Source organism: Lactuca serriola, chromosome 1, assembly GCF_051521515.1.
Source record: "Lactuca serriola cultivar US96UC23 chromosome 1, Lser_US96UC23_V15, whole genome shotgun sequence".
NCBI lineage: Eukaryota > Viridiplantae > Streptophyta > Magnoliopsida > Asterales > Asteraceae > Lactuca > Lactuca serriola.
The window spans coordinates 12,436,897-12,458,941 of NC_136408.1; the positions used below are offsets into that span (position 1 = coordinate 12,436,897).

General features: G+C 37.1%; 2 protein-coding genes and 1 pseudogene across 2 annotated transcripts; 2 read left to right on the forward strand and 1 right to left on the reverse strand.

Moving 5' to 3' along the window:
• The first annotated feature begins 62 nt into the window (after positions 1-62).
• Positions 63-1,178, forward strand: LOC145102205 (uncharacterized). The gene has a single exon (XM_079039616.1). The coding sequence runs from the start codon at positions 165-167 to the stop codon at positions 879-881; it is 717 nt and encodes a 238-aa protein (XP_078895742.1). The 5' UTR covers positions 63-164; the 3' UTR covers positions 882-1,178.
• A 4,247-nt stretch (positions 1,179-5,425) lies between these two features.
• Positions 5,426-6,018, forward strand: LOC145051663 (uncharacterized; annotated as a pseudogene).
• A 358-nt stretch (positions 6,019-6,376) lies between these two features.
• On the reverse strand, positions 6,377-8,496 carry LOC145102297 (Pentatricopeptide repeat (PPR-like) superfamily protein). Its single transcript, XM_079039713.1, has one exon. The coding sequence runs from the start codon at positions 8,319-8,321 to the stop codon at positions 6,672-6,674; it is 1,650 nt and encodes a 549-aa protein (XP_078895839.1). The 5' UTR covers positions 8,322-8,496; the 3' UTR covers positions 6,377-6,671.
• Between the last annotated feature and the right edge of the window lie 13,549 nt (positions 8,497-22,045).

Sequence of the window (22,045 nt, forward strand, 5' to 3'; positions counted from 1 at the left end):
ATAAGCGAAGCTTAAAATGTGCACCAAGTCTTTTGATACTTGCAAGTAATAATCTCCTCGATCGTCTACTACAAATACCAACCACTCTACCCTTTGCTACACATCAATTCAATTAATCCATTATCCATTTCACTCATCTCTTTTTCAAATTGACGAATTACAAAATGGCTTCTTATCAAACTCAATATTACTTCCCTCATTTTCCTCCACCGCCATCTCCTCATTTTGCATCACCACCACCTCCTGCAACCCCTACACCTTCTGCACCGCCTCCACATACTATCCCACCACCACCACCACATGCTGTGCCACCAACACCACCGCATGTCATCCCACCACCACCATCTCCTCCACATAAGATCCCTCCACCACCACCACATGCCATCCCACCACCACCTCCTCCACATAAAATCCCTCCACCGCCACCACATGCCATCCCACCACCGCCTCCACATAGGATCCCTCCACCACCACCACATACCATCCCACCACCACCTCCACCTGCTCCGGGGAACCATACCACAATCATTGTGGTGGTGTTTGTCTCGTGTGGTGGCGTTTTCTTCTTGGCATTTGTTGTGGCGGCATTGTGGTGTTTTCTCAAGAAGAAGAAGAAGATGGTTCGCAAGGCGGAAAATGTGCACATTGATGAACACCGACATGTGGCAGAGAGAATGGTACAAGGACCAAATGGGACTGAAAGTGTGATACTTTCTGTGGAAGATGATATACACATTGAAGAAGATATAAGGAAGAGTGAGTTGGAGAATTTCAGAAAAGGGTTGCATTTGAATTCCGGCAATATTGCTGCAGGTGTGGTTGATGCTGGAGAACCATCCTCTAGTTCCGGCCATCACCTCCTACCTGGTCAGAAGTCTTGAAATCGGATTACAAAAGTTTCTATGGCAGCGCAAGCTATAATTAACTCAAAACAAATTTGTAAAAAATTGAAATAAAACTTTGTATTAATGTTGTGTGAGATTCTTTTTATTGTTATGTACATGTGTATATGAATTTGCGGTTGACTTTCTTTGGCAATTGACAACGAGGTTGACTAGTTGAGGGTTTCAAAGAAACGTGTATTTGAGTTTGCCCGAGTATTGTTGGTATCTGGTCCTTCGGGGTCGAGCATAATATTTCAAGAATTTCGTTTTAATGAATCTACGGTTTCTTGAAAACATTCTTTTAATTAACATAAAATTGTGATTTTTTTAGAATTAAGAAATAAAATAAGTTATATGGAGTATATCTTTTTATTTATCATGTATTTCTTAGTAGCCTATGGCAGGATATATATCACAAACCAGGATACATGATCAACCACGAGGTGGCACTTCATGTTCTTAGGCACAAAAAGTTATGCAATAAACTAAAACAATGCATGCAACGTTCAAATTCCTAAGAGACCAAATGTCTAGTATGTAATTATGACATCCACAATACATTAAAAATGGGTCGTCCGACCACCCACAACGACATTCCTGATTTGTGGGGTTATGGACGGGGGGCTCGCCATGGAGAACTGCTACACAAAAAATTGCTTCACACCCTTCTTCTAGCCGTCTATGATTGCAACCCCATGATTTGGACTTGGGTCACTTATTGGGAGGTGCTTACAAAGTTTTACTCCAGTTTAGTCATCGTTATCAGGTGGGGTTAAGACATCCAAAATACATTAAACTCTATAAAGTTAATAAATTACCATATTAGCATTCTATTTTTCATACACCCTTATCAATTAATTCCTAAAAAACTTTTAACTTAAAAAAATTCAATGAAAAAATATTTAGAAAAAAACTAAACAATTTTACCATTAAATGTTAACTTGGCATCTCACTAACGTCCGGTAAAATCATTGGATACCAAGTAAACTTTCTATCTCATTCAACCATTCCGTTAAATCATAATTATGAATGTCCTTAGTATACATACATGCATGACCCATAAAATGGTATAAGGATAATAAAATTATGGTGATTTGAAAGCAGTGACAGATCCAGCCTGGAAGTCAAGTGGTGTGCACAATTGACCAATTGAACATTGACATCCCAAAATGGTTTGATAATGATTACCCCAAAATCGATTTCGAAAACATCTATTACAATTACCCCGGAATGCACAAACGGAGTACATTTCATGTTGAAGTGAAGAAACTTTTCTCTTTAACCATTCTAGCATACACAATATCTATGCAACAATTTTGTTATAATCTTGATTTGACAAAACACCACAAAAGATTGGATCCTACAAAATGATCTTGAGAATTAAAAAGCACTTACTTTTAATAAACAATAAATCCAAAATAAATATGCAGATATATATGCAACCACCATATTTTCTAGTAGAGGAGAGACAGTTGCTTAACTTGTTCAACTTGCACAGAAGACTAACTATTAAGGTTTCTCCCAACCCATATCCTACATTTATCATTTCAAACCCATTTAATACAAATTACCCAGTCGAGAGTATCAAATCAAAGAAAAATCATTTTACTGTTAGATTTTGGAGTCTTAAGAATATCAATTTACTTGGATATTTCTAGGATCGTGATTGCAATTATTTTTCAAAAATCTATGATTTCAACCCTATTGGGGTATCACGAAATCAGATTTAGGATAATCCAAAGAATGACCATTTAGAAGTCAAACTACTTCTAAATTCGAAATACAGAAAAATACCTTATTTTTGGTGTTCTTGAAGAGATAGATAAAATCATAAAAATGATTTTCGAGAGTATCTATGTTCCAACCGAATTTGGAACTTCAATCATCCTTAAATAGATGATAAAAAATCGGTTGAAAGTTAGTTGATAGAAGTTACATGCATTTGGCACGAAAATGAGTTGGTTATTATGACATAGCCAACTAATGACATCATCATGATATCACTACTAGTTTTGGCGGGAATTTACATGACATAACCAACTAATGACATCATCATGATATCACTACTAGTTGGTTATTATGACACCACCACCAGGGGCTCTGCCCTTTGGACCCTGCAAGGGGCGCTGTCCCTAGACCTTGGGCGCAACCCTTTGGAACACTACACCCATGGGCTCTGCCTTTGGACCCCCGTATTCATAAGTTCATATTTATCACTCCGCGTATGCACCCCGCACCTCATGTCTCGATTAGTAAATGGAGTTTAATCTATCTCAATATTATTAATAATAATTACACTAAAATATGACACTAAAATCACCAGCATTTACAAAGCAAAAACTAGTTTAGAAATAAAAAAAGCAGAACATTTCAGTTTAAAAATGGAACTAACATCAAATTTCAAAGTATTAAACCCATTTCTGAAAATTGAACACAAAATAAAATAAAATAAGGGAAATAAAATTACAAAATTTCCAGAGACAATAGTGGATCGTGTGCGGAGACAAATGGTGTTAGTCAGCCAATGGTGAGCGTGAGCAACGTCAGGACTTAGTCCGTCAAGCCTCAGCAGTGTTGCCGTCGAGTTGTGCAGATGTGCTAAGTTTCCAACGACCGTGGTCGATGGTTGTGGAGTGATAACTTTCGACTGTTTCTAGTTCTTGTGGATTAGTATACTAGGTCAATACTCAAAAGAAAAAACGGGAGAGAAGAATAAAAAAAAAGATGAGATGTTGGAAGTGGGGACCAATGCTTAAAATTAATCTTTTTTTTTTTTTTATATTTATATTTATTCTTGATAGGACCCATTTTTACGTGGGGACCATGCACCCCACTCATCCGGAACAAGATATGCCACTGTTTGAAAGTAACAAATACTTATTCAACAGTTAACATCGAACCAATTTGACCATTTTCTAAAATTAACATCGAACCAATCAGACCAACTTTTAAAGTTTTCAAAAGACACCTAAACATCAAAAGTTAAGAAGTCTACTAGGCACTACGGTTCACAAGTCCTCAAGTCCACAAGATGAAGTTAAACTTAACTTCGGATGTTGAAAAGATGAAGATGTTTATCAAGAGTTTGACTTAGTTTGATTTTATACCGCTCAACCTCTCCATTTGACCGTTCGGTGGGACCACCATAGAGGCTCTACCCTTTAGCCCCCACCATTCATCGTCTCCAATACTAATATAACTGTATAAATTATGAACCATTAGATAATAAGTTAAGACTTCTTTGACAATTATATAAATTTCAATTTAAGTCTACTTTGATACTGGTATACATTTCAATTACACAAAATGATGTAAAATCAATTACACAAAATGATATAAAGCACTATCACGGGGAAGAAACAAGACAACACTAGTCACTAGTAACACCTTCTTTTCTTCTTCTTTTTTTTTTTTTTTTTGATAATGAGACCATCGAAACCCTTTTTGATCTAGGTTACGTTGTAACCACTAGGTAGCTTCTAAACAAAGCCGTGCTATTTTTTGAACAAAAAATAATTATAGATAGAAAAATCAACTTATAATATATCATTAATCTTAAATTAAATGTTAGCAACAATATCTTTTAGCTACGATACATTGTCGTTGTACCTCCGGGGTCTGGAAATTTTATGTTAACAGAAACTGGAAGGTAAAAATTCCCGCCTATACCACGCCATGTTGCGCGTCCATGAAAGTTCAAAATAATTCAAAATCTTTTAGAAACACCACAGGGAAAACATGTGTTCATTGCAAATCATATATACATTGACGACTCGTCCCTAAAGATCTTGTCAGTAAAACAACATTTTCTTGTAGTGTGTTTAACATATTGATCGATCAAACGGTAGTTTAAAGGTTTGGGGATTAATCAAAAGAACCAAAAATGTTATAAATCCATGAAATAAAGATAAAAGTTACAAAAAAGATTCTTTTCGATCGTCGACTGTAAAATAATATTAATCTTAATATTCACAACAAAACGCATATTCATCTCCACTAAAAAAATGCAAGATTATATTCTGAAAACAGGAGTAAGCTCCAAATCTAAAAACAAATTAAAGGGAATAAAAGACAAAAACATTAACAATGTCAACAGAACTGAACAGGTCCTAGGTCCTTCCTATATATATGTTCTGCATGTCATTATGTATCATTGATGTATGCTATCTGCCAAATTATTATATCGTTTCCATATTTTATCAAAGATATTAATGGTGTAATTCAATTAGAGTCTGAAGGGTATGAATGAAGGAGTAACACCCAAAGGACGAATCATGCATGCATATAGCATAAATGGCACTTGATCTCTACAAATGACATTTTATAGGTGCATCCAAATGTCCAATGGGTTTTGCTGATGAAATGTTGTCCTGTCCTTCCTTCTGGCAAGATGTATGTCTCTTTGACAGACATATTGCATGGTACCTAGCTAGCTACTTATAATATTGTCCATTATTGTGATACTTAATTTGGACAAGTGTTTTGCAATACATTCAAAGCTTAAAATGTGCAGCAAGTCTCATGATACTTGCAAGTAATATTTCTTCCCACATTTTCCTCCACCGCCATCTTCCACCCCAACACCACCATCTCCACCTCATTTTGTATCATCACCACCCCCTACCATCCGTAGAACTTCTCCACCGCCTCCACATACCATCCCTTTCCCACCACCGCAGCACATTACCATCGCCTTCACATATGATTCTCCCACCGCCACCCCATACAATTCCACCACCACCACCACCACCACCTCCATCTGCTCCAGGTAAGGGCACCACAATCATTGTGGTGGTGTTTGTCTCATGTACTGGTGTTTTCTTTGTGGCGATTGTTATGGCGGCACTGTGGTGTTTTCTCAAGAAAAAGAAGAAGATGGTTCGCAAGGCAGAAAATGTGCACATCGATGAGCACAGAAAGGTGATAGAGAGTAAAGTACAAGGATCACATGGGACTGAAACTGAGATACTTTCTGTGTAAGACGATATAGGTACACAATGAAGAAGATATAAGGAAAAGAATTTCAGAAAAGGGTTACGTTGCATTTGAATTCTGGTGACAACTACATTGTTGATCACGGCAAGAAATTAACCCTGAAATTGCATTTTTGAAGTTTCTATGGTGGCGCAAGATATTGGTGAAATGAATAAAATAAGTTTGTACTAATTAATGTTGTGTGTAATCTCTTTTCATTTTTATGTACTGATTTATATATGAAGGTGCGTTGACTTTCTATGCCAAATGATGACTTCACTGGTCGGTGATTCGGGGATTTCAAAGAAGTGTGTAGCTTAAAAAAGTTTGCCGGATTATTGTCACTTCAGTAAATCGTGTTGCCGTATCTACCATTTCTCTTCCTTGATCACATTCTTTAAATATGAAATCGTATTTTTTATTTTAAAAAAAAGGTATGTATCTTAAAATGTTATTATTATTACATATTGTCTCAATCCAATGCACATACGCTAAATGCAACACAACTCAAGGAAACAGACATGGAAAACCAAAAATATTAGAGAAAATAATAAGCACGTATACTGTATACATGTTGTAGCCAGTTGCTCCTGTAGTAGAATATGAATTTCGGTAATTAAAGACTATCCATATATATAACATATGGAAGGCATCTTGCCTTACGAAACGCCATACCTTCTAATCATATAGCATCATGACCAAAAAAAATAAAAAAATAAAAACTTTAACAAGGCCAAAGCCCAAATGCCACAAATATAACTCACCTGAAGCCATATCTATAATCAACTTATAGATTTCACTTCCCATGATTTTCTAGCTCCGGTTCCCATCATAATCATTCAAGTGAACTGAACTACACCCGACTGTTTTCTGAACCCTTTCACGAAACATCAAATCCCTCAAACTTTCTGCCTTTTCCCATCTTTCTGAAGCAGCATACATATTCGACATAACCACATAACCACACCGAGTTAACTCAGCATTCACTTTCTCAACCACCCGGTTTGCCATTTCCATATCCGAGTGAACTCGACATGCACCAAGCAAAGCCCCCCAAACCAACTCATTCGGTCTCACGGGCATCTCGGTCACTACCCGATACGCATCTTTCAACCTGCCCACCCTGCCCAAAATGTCAACCAAACACCCGTAATGCTTCACATTAGCCACCAAACCATATTTCCCCATCTTATCAAATATTTCCAATCCCTCTTCAACAAATCCTGCATGTGCACAAGCCGATAAAACTGATAAAAAAGTTATTTCATTTGGTGTCACTTTCGATTTCTCCATTCTATCAAAAAACTCAAGAGCTTCTCTACAATGACCATGGATTGAAAATCCCGAAATCATCGCGTTCCAACAAGAATCGTTTCTTTCAGATTCCATCATGTCTTCAAATATTAATCTTGCATTCATCAAATCCCCACATTTTGCATACATATCGACTAAACTATTCAAAATAAAGATATTCACTTTGATTCTTTTTTGAATAATCATATCGTGAAGATCTTTACCTGTTTTTAATGACCCCAATTGGGCACAAGCCGATAAAGCGCTTGCAAACGAGACTTCATCTGGTTCAAACCCATCGGATTCCATTTTGGCAAATGCTTCTAGAGCTTTCTCACAAAGACCATTTTGAGAGTACCCGGAAATCAACGAATTCCAGTTCACAAGATTCCGGAATGGAATCTGATTGAAGATGGTCTCCCCGGATTCCACATCACCTTTCTTGAAATACCCTGAAACCATTGATGACCAAACGAAGAAGTTTCTTTCTGGCATGGCCTCAAATACTTTTTTAGCAGCTTTCATGTCCCCATTACTTGCGTACCCATCAACCATAACAGTCCAAGTCATCACATTTTTCAGTGGGAATGGAACTTGATCGAAGAAAGACCTTGCCATCATTGTATCCCCTGTTCTTGCATACCCTGTGATCATTTCGATCCAAGAAACTGATGTCCTGTCAGACATCTTGTTAAATAACCGTAAGGCAGGTTGTGTTTCTCTATTCTTCATGTATCCACCTATCATGGCATTCCATGTGACGACGTTCTTCACAGGCATTTCATCAAACACTTTGCGGGCGTCGATCGCGTTACAGCATTTAGCATACATGTCCACCATTGAGGTTCCCACCACTACATCAGACAGCAGTCCAGCTTTGATTGATTCGGAATGCAGCGACTTTCCGTAGTTAGTCAGGGAAAGAATTGCACAAGCTTTGAAAACCAAAGGGAGTGCACTCAGTAGATTAAGTGGGTTTCGACGATTTTGGGTGTAAATTAAAAGGGCTTCTTTTGGTGCACCATTAGAGATGTGATCTCTAATGGATGAATACAAGTTTGATGATGGGTTTGGGTGATAGATCCTGTTGCAGAAAACTGATGTTTTTTCGACTAACTGGGAGTCCGTTTGGATATTAATTTTCAAATCTAAGCAGGTTTCACTGCACATTTTGCTACGTCATTCCTTGATCGCATCGGAGTCTCTTACCAGCTCCTCAATGGAAGCGTCATCACCTTCAAGCTGTTCAGATGTAATTTTCACACATTTTGTTTGGTTGTATTTTACGTTCAACTGGGTCATGAACCATTGGTTTTGAAGGAGCAAGTCCTTGGGAGTGCGAGTAGATTAGTTAAAAAAAAAAAAAACCTTCTAAATCACGGTTGTGCTGTAAGTACCCTTAAACCATCTCCGACCAATCTTATTTTTTTTCTCCATCGTAAATAAAGTAAAAAATAGAGTAAATAGTGTTTCATCTCCGACTCTACTTTATTTTCTACCCTATTTTTTATTTCAAAAAGTATATTCCTAGAATATTTCATTTTTATAACTTCTATATATTGTCAAATACACCCATCTACTAACTAAACTTTATATTTATGATTAATTAATATAAATTAGTATATAACATGATATTATAAATATTAAATATTGCATTTAAATTATAATTAGTAGATAAAATAAACTAAAAATGTATAAAATAAAAATGAGAGAGACTAAAGTTGACAATCAAACTTCACCTCCATTTTTGGAGATATGAATAATATTTCACCATATATGGGGGAATACTATTCATATCTCCAAAAATAGAGGTGAAAATGGGATAGGGTTGGAGAAGATTAAAGAAAGAAATAGAGGAAAAAAATGGAGTTGGGGGTAGGTTGGAGATGCCCTTAGCTGATTTTACCCTCTTACATCATCAATCTAATCAAACTTTTACATTTGATTTGACATCATTTTTTTCCCTTTTGTTTTTTTGTTATTTTTTCTTTTAATAATAATAATAATAATCAAACTTTTACTTTCATGTTTAATACAATTTTTTTTACGTTAATAAAAAGTACATGGTTATAATAATAATGATAATAATAATAATAATAATATAAATTAAAAAAGAACTAACAAATAAAAATATCGTCCGAATTTTAAAATTTTATACGAAATTTATAATAATAATAATATAAATTAAAAAAGAATTAAAAACAACTAAAAAACAAAATAGAAAAAAAAACAAAAAAAAATAACAAAAAGACAAAAGATCAAATCAGGAGATGAGATTGGAAAAGGAGTGGATACTTATAGAAAAACCCCTAAATAATCGTGGTAAGGCACAAAAAGGCGTGCTTTTTTGTGTAACACTTCGGTGGTTCTGACATGCTTTGTTCGATGACGGGTGAAGCTCTCTGGCAACAAAGAGGCTTTTGTTCCTTCGTGGATTTGATCTAAGCACGTCACATGTTTTTGTAATGTTCATTGACTTTTCGAAAGATGATATTTTTGCAAACTTTTAGTATGATTATACATCGGTGACTATATATGTTAGACTAAATGTATATTGAAATATGAAAATATTAGTTTTTGTTAATATACAACTTGTTTATATAATTGGATGGTGTGTGTATAATGTTATTCTGTGAGAATTATAAAGAAAATATGTTGTTTGATAATATGAATACGTTCAATCTTATATAATTATTTTAATTATTAAGCATTTTCACTAATTAAATCGTCTATAAGGTTATTATATATTTTTTTTTAATTATTCTCATTCTGCCATAATGTTATCAGGATGTTTATTGAATCGTATGATGTAAGAATTAAAATAAATAAAAAACGATGAGTGAGAACAAAAATGAATTAGAATTGGTGAGAATCTATTAAAATAACAATAGTTCTGTGAGATTAAACGTATTCACATTACTAAACAACATATTCTCTTAGTAATTTTCATAAAATAACATTATTCACACGTCCACACAATTGTTCTTCATCCATATTATAACCTAGCCTTATATAAATAGTATACAAATATATTAAAACAATGCCTTATTCATACAAAAATGGACTAATTCATTCACTGATCATATATAACAAAAAATACTCAATTAGATAATCAAAATGCTTTGTGAAAAGAAGATCGACTGCAACATCGTACGAAGGTGATAATTTAAATAGCGAATATGAAGAATGTGAATGTTTTTTCGATCTTAACTCATTTCTTGATATCAGCTTAGATTATTCGCACTTCTATTGTGATTGATCATATTAACCTAAGATGACTTATACATTTGAAACAATTGAAGGCATTAAAAAAACCAAGGGACTCATAAAAGATTTGGGATAGTTAATGCAAGTAAGGTTGCAAAGGAATAGAACGTTCAACGAATTATTCGTAAACCATTCGGCGGGAAGTTCATGTGTATGTTGATGATTTGTTTCACTAATTGTATTTAAGTGTAATGGGTTGACTTGTTGACCAAAATCAATCTTGATGAATACTAAACAAGTAAGGAAGGTGCAGAGTGCACACTTGTTTAAGTTTATTCAAGATTAAAACTAGACTGTCATTTAGGGGCGAAACTCCTGAACGAACAGGGGTCCGGGTTCAGGGCCCCTGGGAGCGGGGTCCAAGGGGCAGAGCCCCTGGCTCGGGTCTATTTTTGACTTTGTTGCTATATAAAAAATGCATTATAAATATGAATTTTTGGAAATAAACCCGATTTTTTACTTTGTTTTGACCATTACAGAAAAAACCTGGATTAGTAATAGTTTTTAGACATCAAACTGTTTTTTGTAACAGTTTTCAGACATACAACTGTCTGGTGACAGTTTTCTAATGGAGAAGGTACTTAGCTAATGTTGGTCTTTATTTGATGGTACACACGAAATTCATAACAACCAGATTTTCTGTTCTTGCTCTCATTTTCTGAGTCGTATTCGATTAAAGATTGGGAGTACTATCAAAATATTTTAATCTGAAAGTGATACCACAATTCTTAGAATTGCTAAGCCTTTCTATAACCCAAATTTTTAACAGTATATTCGTTTATTTAATAAATGAGCGAACATGAACATAAATTCTCATTCATTTAGTTAAATCACGAACATGAACAATGATATGTTCGTTCAGTTATGTTCATGAACATTTGTTACTATATTATATGTTTGTTTTTATTCAAATATATTTAGTTATGTTTGTTTATCTCCGTTCGTTTATATCTGTTTAGCATGTTCATGAACTTAGACGAACGAAATTGAACAATGTAATTTTTTAAATGAATGAACATAAACAAGAAAATTCGTTCCTTTATGCGTTCAATTTCGTTTGTTTGTTTGACTAACTTAAACAAACGAACATGAACAACCCTCATTCATGTTCGTTCGGTTCGTTTAGAGACCTAAATACAAAGTAGATTTAAAAGAAAAGATGAAATGAATTATTAAATATTAAGTAAAATTGATTGTAGGTGAGGATAAGGAGATTGACGAGCTTATGACGGAACAATATTGTCTTGAAGGTGTTATTAAAGTTTCATTGATCGTGAAAAAACAATGTATCTATTCTAATTTCCGAATGTATGGCAGAAATATAGCTATTTTTTAGTTAATGAACAACCTAAAACACAGAGATAAAAAATTTTATTTTTAAAACCAATAGCTTCATTCACCGTGTATCTCCAGCTCAATCACAAAATACAATGTCAAAACAACATAGTACAAATATCCAAAAAGTGTGGAAATCACGAAGGAAGGAGGTTGTGCCATCACGTCGGGCCCTTCTTTTTCGTACCGAAAGTACTTGAAACCATAATGTAACGCCCCGATTCTCATGTATTGTTTAAATAAGATTTATTGGGTTAAGCTCTACTCGACGAGTTGGTTGCCCTACTCGTCGAATAGCAGGGGGTGGGATTGCGTGTTAAGTGACCTACTCGACGAGTCCATATTGGGACTCGGCGAGTAGGAGCTGGTAGATGAAACCCTAAATCTCAGGGTTTGCACCCCTATTTAAAGGAGCCTCAGCCTCCTTCGGCCTCTTTATAGTCTTTGAGAGCTCCTTAAAACCCTAATTCATGTGGTATTCCATTTTGGTGTGTCTTAAGCTTGGAAAGAAGGTTGGCTAGAAGGGAAAATCTAGAAGTGCAAAGGAATTGAAGCTAGGAAGGTGTGGGAAGCAGAATTTACCTCAGCTAGCATCCCTTGGAGGTATCAAGTTGCCATCCTTACTTCCCTTTTTCATTTTGTTGAGTTTTTGGGGGGGTTTTATGGATTTTGAGGTTGATAAGGTGGGCTATGGGCTAGATATGAAGTTGTAACTTCAGATCTGGGCCCTCTTTAAGTTTTAGAATCATAAAGTAGTTGTATTGGTCGTGAATGAGGCCCTCCTTGGGCATGAGACCCCATTGAGAGCTTAGATTTGGCATTTAAAACCTTTGTAGCTATGCATGCATGTAAAGTTTGCAACTTTACGTGAAAAGCATCCCCTAGAAGCTTGGATCTGTGATTTGGAGCCACTGCATGGCTCAAAATAGGTCTGTATGGAAAAAGGACTGAATGGACTCGGCGAGTCGCAAGGTTGACTCCGCGAGTCACATGAAGATGGCCATATACTCGACGAGTTGGAGGAACAACTCGGCGAGTTCGATGATGATTGCCATAGACTCGACGAGTTGAAGAACAACTCAACGAGTCGGATGAGTTTTCTCCAGGACATGTATGCGTGTGTATCCGTCGAGTTGCAAGGAGGAAACTCGACGGGTGGCCTTAAAGTCTGATCGAGAATCGAAGGAACTCAACGAGTCACCCAATGACTCAGCGAGTTGGAGTGCGCTTCAAGGAACTCGGCGAGTAGCCGAGGGTACTCGGCGAGTCGAGGTCAACATGGACTGTTGACCTTGACTGAGGACTTTGACTTTGATCAGGGGTTGACTAGTGGGTTATGGAGTACCTTATAAGGTTAAGGACTTACGAGTATATTGTACCATGATAATAGGTGGTGGAGCCTGTGTTAAGTGATCCGAGAGTTGGAGTTTAACTTTCGAGTCGACATCTGCGAGGTGAGTTATCCTCACTATATCGATAGGGTCTACGGTCTTGGTTGATATTGTTATGGTATGCTACATGTGGTTATGATCTATTAGATCGGAATCAGGGTAGACAGTATGTTATGCTCTTATGATCCGTAGGGATTTGTATGTTAGTGACCTGCTAGTTGGGGATCTAGTTACTACAGAATTCTATGGCTGATGATCAGTGAGATAGACATGTTTGGTGTTTGTATATGCCAGTATATGATAGTTATGCGCACATGGTTATTTGCTTGATTGGTTTGGTTGAGGCGGTCCTGCTTTGTGCTGAAGGCCAACATACCCTATGAGCAGTCCGGGGAGACTATAGGCCCACGTGGCGGACCAGTCATGCCGAAGGCCCGGGATAGATCCAGATAGACTGTAGGCCTTGTAGGGCGGCCCAGTCAGGCCGATGGCCCAGTATGCATGTTGATTGATTGATTATTATTGATATGGTATTGTCAGTGTGGTATTGGTATTTTGGGGTTAGCTCACTAAGCCCTCGGGCTTACAGTTTTCAGTTTATTGTTTCAGGTACTTCAGGAGATCATGGCAAGGCGAAGGCGTGACCGTACCGCTCCTCATCCTTATGATATGATTTTGGGACACTCTGATGGATAATGATTTGAAAACATTTTTGTAAACAATGCTATTTGATTTTTATTTATGATTGAGAAAGTTTAAATTTGGCGTAAAATTTATGGTTGTTATACATAACATAAACTGTAAGCACCGGTCTTAGTGAGTTCCTCAAAGTACAACCTACCAAACATACAATTGGGCCTATCCCTTGGATATATCCCAACCTAATACACAAATATAGGCATGGCCTGGGGTTTCTTCGAACTCATCATATACTCATAAGCTCATCCCTAGGGTCTATTTCAACCCAATCATACAATAATGGGCCCAACCCTAGGGTGTATTTCAACCCAATCATACAAACGTGTAATATTCATAAAACAACTAGCATTCTATATAAATAATTTGGTGGGATGACATTGGTGCCTCCGACCCAAAAACACAGTGAGAAGACTCACCTCTAACTAAAGTGTAACGTCCCAAAAATTATAAGGTAAAAATTTCATTTTGGATTTAACCGTAAACACCATTTATCCTTTTCAACCATTCAAAAATATATTAGAGTAAAAATAGTTATCGGAATACATTCTCAAAATCATAAAGTTGCAGAAACATGGGTGGATGTGTTGCGATCAGGCCGGGCCCTTCCCTTTCGAACCAGAATTATCTGAAACCATAACCATAAAATTGTAAGCACAAAGCTTACTGAGTTCCCGAAAGTACCACATACCAAAACATACAACTGGGCTTAACCATGTGGTATAACCAACCCGATATACATATATGGGCCTCGCCCTGGTGTGTATTTCAACTCGATCAACACATATGGGACCCGCCTTAGGGTACCTTTCAACCCAATCATACAATAGTGGGACCCGCCCTAGGGTCTATTTCAACCCAAACATATGTCAGTGGGCCCCTCCCTGGGGTTTATTTCAACCCATCATACAAACTCATGTAAGCCACACAACAACTATCATCCTAAATAACACAATAATGGACCGACATTGGTGCATTCGATCCATGGATACAGTGAGAAAACTCACCTTAATCCAAGATAATCGAAACATACGCACTGCCGCTACCAGAATCCTCACACTGAACATAACCAAATTATCCCTAATCAATAATTAAGGTAATTTCCCCAAAATCAAAGGTCTAATCTATATCCTATCCTTCTAGTGGGTAAAAGACCATTTTACCCTTCCTATATCTGACCCAATATCTCATGGTCCAATTCCTAAAAGAGCCTTTCAAGAGTACGCCTTGCGTACCAAATTTGTACGCCCTATGTACTGCCTACCACTGCACTATTTACAACTCGCCAAAGCTTAAAACATGGATTCCTTTCGTTAGGTTGAGTGTACACATACGTACGCCTAACATACTCATCAGAGGGCTAAAACTCACATTAAGCACTTAATGCTTAAGACCAAAACATCTAAACTCAGATCTAACCTCTAAATAAGGTCTTGATCCATAAATTTGCCAACTTTACTCCTTTACTTGTCTTAATGGGACCTAATAACCCATTTTTATCCATCTAAGCCGATAATATGAACACCATCTCTAGCATGATTCATTAAAACCCATCAATATGACATTTTTATACACTAACAACCTTAGAAATGCTAAGATCTAACATTCTAAGCTCCTGAAGTATCTCATACTCACAAGGATGACTCTAGGGACCATATTAAACCCAAAACAAGCCCTAGACTAGATCTAACAGATAGAGTCATCAAGTTAGAAGCTTTATACCTCCTGGAAGTTAATGAAGATGATTAGAGCTTGGATCCATAATCTCCAAACCAAGCAATGCTTCTTACAATATCTCTTCTTTTCAAAGGCCCACCAAAAGATCACACTTCACACAAGAGAGGCTAGGGTTTCGAATTTAGGGTTAGAGGGGATGAAGGTTGAAGATAAGGAACATTAGAAATGAGTTAAGGACTTTAAATATGGTCCAAGATACTAAATTGTGGTTTGAGACTGATTCACATATGCCCAACGTACATGTGGTACGCCCATCATATGCGAAGGAGCCTTTGTGATCACTCCATCCAAGTACGCCTATCATACAATCCTTGTATGCCCATGATACTCGACAAGCCCCTTACCATTCTATTTTCCGAAGGCCAAAACTTTTGCGTCCCAAATCCAATTTCGATGATCTTTATATCCACGGAAAGGTAATAAGGAGCTATACAACCTTATCTAATTAATTTTGACTTAAATTACCTCAAACTAAGATACTTAATTCATGAAAGGCCCAAACTATCACTTTTACTATTATAACCCTTAGGATCCAAAGCACAACCCAAACTCTTGGATCACTTAATCTACGTTAGCCACATCCAAAATGGGTCCAAACCTCTTTTTCCCTAAGGCTTGAAGTCTTATGATAGTTGATCTTCGGGTCACGGCCTCAAATTATGATTCAAATTGAAACAAGGTGTTACAACTCTCCCCTACTTAAACTATATTTCGTCCTTGAAATCACTCTTTAATACCTTCTAGGTTGCCAAACTACCCGACCAATTCCTCTCGAACCCCGCCTCGACGAAAAGGTTGACTCCAGTTCACGATGACCTTTGAACGCTACCATCGAAACCCAAACATAGCTGGACCCACACGCCCTAATGGAGATCAAGTTATTGATCCACTAACTGACATCATACGGGAAACAAGTATTCCTATTCTATAAGCCTGGGACCTAAAACTTTACCTGACCTCCTCACAGGCAGAACCATACCAAAATACAATCAATAGGGCCACTTTCTACAATCTATACTGAAAGACATCCTTCCAATCCTAAATTATCCAACTGATACCCTTGGCAGGTAGAATCCATGGCCATACCTTTGTGTCATCCCTTTCGTATAAACAAATGCGACTTCCAATGCAAGTCTCATCCCTTTGTGTCAACCTGAAACATAACTCACATCTCGAAATCCAAAGACTCACACTTGTATTTACGATCCCAAGGTGACCTTCCACCAAAAGAGATACAAAATCCCCCGATCCACTGTGGAGACTGACAGTCTCACACCTAGTCCCACCACAAGGCTCCGACTAACTGTTTAACTATTAAGGGCCACCCCAACCTAACCACCACACGAATACGAACCACTGACTACAAAGTCATCACACTCTAAATATGATCCAATACCTTGTTCAAGCCAATTTCCACCAGGTCTGACCCACTCTTATCGCAACCAAGTGGGCCTCGCCCACATGTCTCACCCATTCTGCAAAATCAAACGGGCCTTGTCCATAGGTCCCACACAATCTAGTTCTGCATAGGCCTAACAGTGTCTCAAATCCAATGATCCTCATAATAAACAAGGAGAAATCCACCGATAATACTGTCTACCTCAACCCAGGCATGCGTTGATCCTCCTTCAGCCCAAAGACCACCTCTACCATGGCTTATCTCATTCTGGTGAATGATATGAATACATTGCAGAACGGCCCCAACCCTGATGGCCTCCTAGATCTGAATCCTGAGACTTAGGCCTCTTCTCCTGGCCCACTATGATCTGAATCTGCTCTAGTTTCCTCTTCTCGAGGTGCTCCAAATCAATCTCCCGTTCCCGTGCTCTAGAAATTATATTGTTCAGGGTCTTACACTTTGACAAGCTCATAAACTCCATGATAACATCCCTCAGCATATCATTATACCTTACCTTCATCATCTCCTCGTCCGCTGCATACTAGAGCACCAACAAAGCTCTTTCCCGATACTTGGCAGTGATCTTTGCCATAGTCTCAATAGTCCGACGAAGGTCCTGAAACTCCCTCGCCAGGTGCTACACCTAAATCTCTGATGCAAACTCCTCCTGGAATCTCATGACAAACTCTTCCCAAATCATGGCCACTACACCACAGCCATAGATCCCAAAGCCATACCGACCTCTTCCCATCAATCTCGGGATTGGTCCCTCAAAAGACAAGATACAAATCCCTCCTTCATCCCCTCAGGGCAAAAAATCGTTCCTTGATCATTCTCCATGTCAGCGATCCATCAGCGGCTAGCAGTAGGGTCCTTTGCTCCAAAGAACTTTGGAACTCCACAAGACTTGAACTCCCAAAATGTGGGAGTCCACGCACCCAAATGTCCTACCGAGACCTCGGCCTGAAAAGCCCCAGCTCTCTCATCCAGCAAGTCCATAACCCTAGTGTGATATGCATCCAGAAGCTCCTGCATAATCTCCATGATCCCCTCCTTAATCGTACCAAAGATCACAAGAGTCTGCTCCAAAATACTACAGGTGATCTCCGACGAGATGAACTCTTGCATCTGCTCATCAATCGGCTTAGTGCCAGCACCTGAGCCCGAACCAAATCCTCTACCACGAGTACTCATCACCATATTGGAAAGCAACCATAAAATAATCAGAACATACCCAAAAATCATCATCCACAAGATTCCTAGATTCTTCGTGACTCCCATTGATTCGAGTATGGATCTTGTGCTTTCAGTACTACGAGCCCAATACTACCTTCCACACCTATCCATACTTTCCTCAAGAGATATCCCGAATCCTCTATGTCACTTTCTCAAATCAGTACTCCAAGCACTCGCTAAACAACGCAATCAAACCCACTAAACACTTCCTAGGCTCTCCTAAGTTCTGACCTCACCCTGTTATCAACTACAGAAGAACTCCCACTAATTTCAGCTAACTACTTCACAAATACAATCACATGCCATAAAACTTAGATAATCCTTCGATTAACAAAGTCAACCCTACAACGGTTGGACTCAGACAAGAGCTATGCAATAGGGTCAAATCTATTACTCTGAGATTATTTAACCTTTGAAGCATGAAACTTAACATCTTCATGAAATAATTAGCTTACATTAATACGAGTCCCACAAATTGATGGGTTTTATACAAACAATCCTATGTGTACATGCAACCCTAGCATTGGATCTATGTTTTCACTATTAGATACACAACATTATGAACACATAATTAAAACCCTAATCATGATTGCTATTTTCGAAATTAACCAAGAAGGTTAGATTACATACCTCTTGTTGTTATATTGTAATAACAACTTAAATCTTCAAACCCAAAGTCTTGAAAGCAAGCACCACAAGTGTAGTGCCTCTAATGGCTCACAAACACCAAGAGCAAATGGAGAAGATATAAAGATAGAGGAGAGGTATAAGAATTCGTCTCTAGGACCTCTTGGGAAGGCATGGACGAATTCATGAGCCTTAGGGGTCTTTATATAGGTGTAGAGATTAGGGTTTTAGTCCTTATCCTTATCTAGTTGCTTGCCCACCAAGTAACCATAAGATAAGCCTTGAAAACCCTTATCCTTTATCCTTTGGACGATTTCAAGGATCCTTATCTCCTTGAATTCGTTCAACCCATATTTAGGATAACCATTACCATATTTTGTAACTAACACATAATTACAATTCAGCCCCTCTAGTTTAATTAATTACACTTGATCACAAAATTAATTCTTAATTAATTATTGACCAATATTAATTAAACAAATATGATTTCTCCTTTAATATATTATTCTTATAACATATTAATAAATCATAATAACCTCTTTCTCTATTATTTCTCCAGTCAAGTTGCTTTGGTGAAGGCAACCCAAAAGGACCATGCACCATCGGGTCAAGTACATACCAAAATAGTTATGGACTTAGACACTAATCCAACAGTCTCCCACTTGGATAAGTCTAACAACTATTCTGCGTATGACTTTAGATCCTGATCTGCAATCGTAGCTTTCCAAAACCGCTGTCAACTCTGATCCTATCAGATACACGTGTCCTTAGATAAGGGATCATATATTCCTCCATTCTAGATATCATATGAGATATGATTTCAAATCATTCTCTTTGTACTATATCTCGATTCCCAATTTATGACGACTGACTAATTGAACAAATCGAATTAGCCCTAGCCCGGCCGAGCATTTACGTTTGTCATCACTAAACCATCGAGGGGCCCAAAGATATCGCTTTTATCCTTCTTTGAATAAAAGGAACGGATAAACTTTGATACAATGCTCACTTGCACTCACTCACCGAATCACACACAATAATATGTTTTATAACACCAAGTTACTAGTGCGTTTACATATTATCAATGTGCAACCGATTCGCAAGATACAACTCACACATCTCGGTTTCAAGAATATAAGATGTTATCGTCTCACCAATCACTCGTGATACAATCCATGGAGTGATCCAAGTGAGCGTGGGTTTAATCCAATGCTCAAATTCATATTCATAAGCACTCATGAACGTTGCAGCAAACATTTGCTTATGTCTAATACTCTTTTAGACAATCCACACACCAATTCACGACAGTCTTCATTCATATCTACTTCCAACATATGAACGACTGTGGCCCATTCGAATAATTCGATTATTCTTAATAAACTCAATTATCCTGGAAGTCAAAACATGCAAATGTGAAACACAAGAATAATACTAATCCCATATGGCCTCAAACCTTTGAGTATAAATAAAACACCTTTTATTTATCACCGTACCGATTACTCATTATTTGTCGTTTCGGGTAATCAACTTCTTACTTGAATTATTACACTTGTCCCATGCTCCTAGCATGCACACAATGTTTACCTATGGTTCTCACTTTGTGAAATAGATCAAATTGAACACATTTCCAATCATTCTCATTTCACAACTCCAAATCCGTTTTTCATAAGTTAAAGAATATCAAATTCTTGCTACTTATAGAATATGCTAGATTCTAACATTCTATGCAACGATCCTTTCGTAATGTCACTGCACAAAAGTCACAAAGACTATTGTCAATGATATTACAAAGTCCTCTATCGGAGATTGTTACAAGACAATTCCATAGACGTGATGTCTCTCACTCAAAGTACATTCTTTGAACATCCTTTTGCATAAAAGTTTCTAATCTAGACATAGATTTTCAATATTCAATTCCCAATATGGATACATTTCCATATTTTCCATATGACAACTTATTCTTAATAGAATCTTGTCTATTCATAATAATGTCGATATGGTCCATCCAATATGGAAACATTTCCATATTTTCCAATACTATACTTCCAACTACTCACAAGCGACCAATCTTCGTCGAACTTTGGATTGTCCTTTGATAGTTGTTTAATTATTTTAGTCAAAACCAATTCTAGTCCTTTTTCCCTCTAAATGCGCTCGACATTTGGAAAATTTTAGAATGGTCAAACATTAAAGCATTTGCAATCGATCCTATACCCGAAGCGTATGGGACACGACACATAATGTTTTATTTTCTATGTTCTCAAAATTCGAATTGTGAAGAGGAACGCCGTAATCATAATCGAAATTTTAAGAACACACTATGTACCCTTGACTAAATTTATTAACATTTCTCAACCTAAACCTTTAGATTTGAAATGAAGCATAATATTCTCTCCCTTAATTATAGCAAAACAACTATTCCATCCTTGCAACTTTGCAAAGAATGACTCTTGTTTTCTATAATTAATATTGCCAACTTGCAATACTTTCCTTAATAATCATACAATCATAACATTTATGCTCCCACTATCATGATGATTATTATAAAACATAACACTTATGCTCCCACTAGCTTCGACATGTATTCATAAACATCTTAACTTTCAGAAAACAATACTTATTGAATTTCTTAAGTTCATGTTTCTAATACTTAGTGCTTTGATAATCCTTTATCAAGGCTTCTTGAACTTATACACCTTAGCCTTCGATAGTTCATATGTGTGTCTAAACAATTAAGACTAATTGCCAAACCTCACAATTCAAATTATGGAAAGGGATACCGTAACCATGATTGAATTCGAGAATGCAATTTTACAATTACCATCTTCTTAAAATCTTTCTTAGTGAAAGCATTTCCTCACAATCATTTTCATGAAGGAGGAAATCTTATGACACTTAGATTTAAACGGTGTATGTGTTACTATCCATGTGAATTTGTTAAAACCAAGGTTTACGACAAATTCAAACTTATATGGATCGAACTTTCTTAATCTTGATTTATTGCCTTATGGTAGCACAGCTGCCCACCACGTCTTCCAAGTAGTTAAGCAGCTCACCTATCGATGTACCTTTCATTGATTATGGTGCTTTGCCTTTTATGCGTTCAAAATGAGAACTCATAGAACTCACATGCATAATTAACTCGATTGGATTGGCACAGAAACAAAATAATGTCATCACGATAGGTTGTAAACCTCAACTCGTGT

Bases quoted from the DNA above. Each gene is read 5' to 3' on its own strand.
- LOC145102205 (XM_079039616.1), top strand. From the start codon at position 165: ATGGCTTCTTATCAAACTCAATATTACTTCCCTCATTTTCCTCCACCG.
- LOC145102297 (XM_079039713.1), bottom strand. From the start codon at position 8,321: ATGTGCAGTGAAACCTGCTTAGATTTGAAAATTAATATCCAAACGGAC.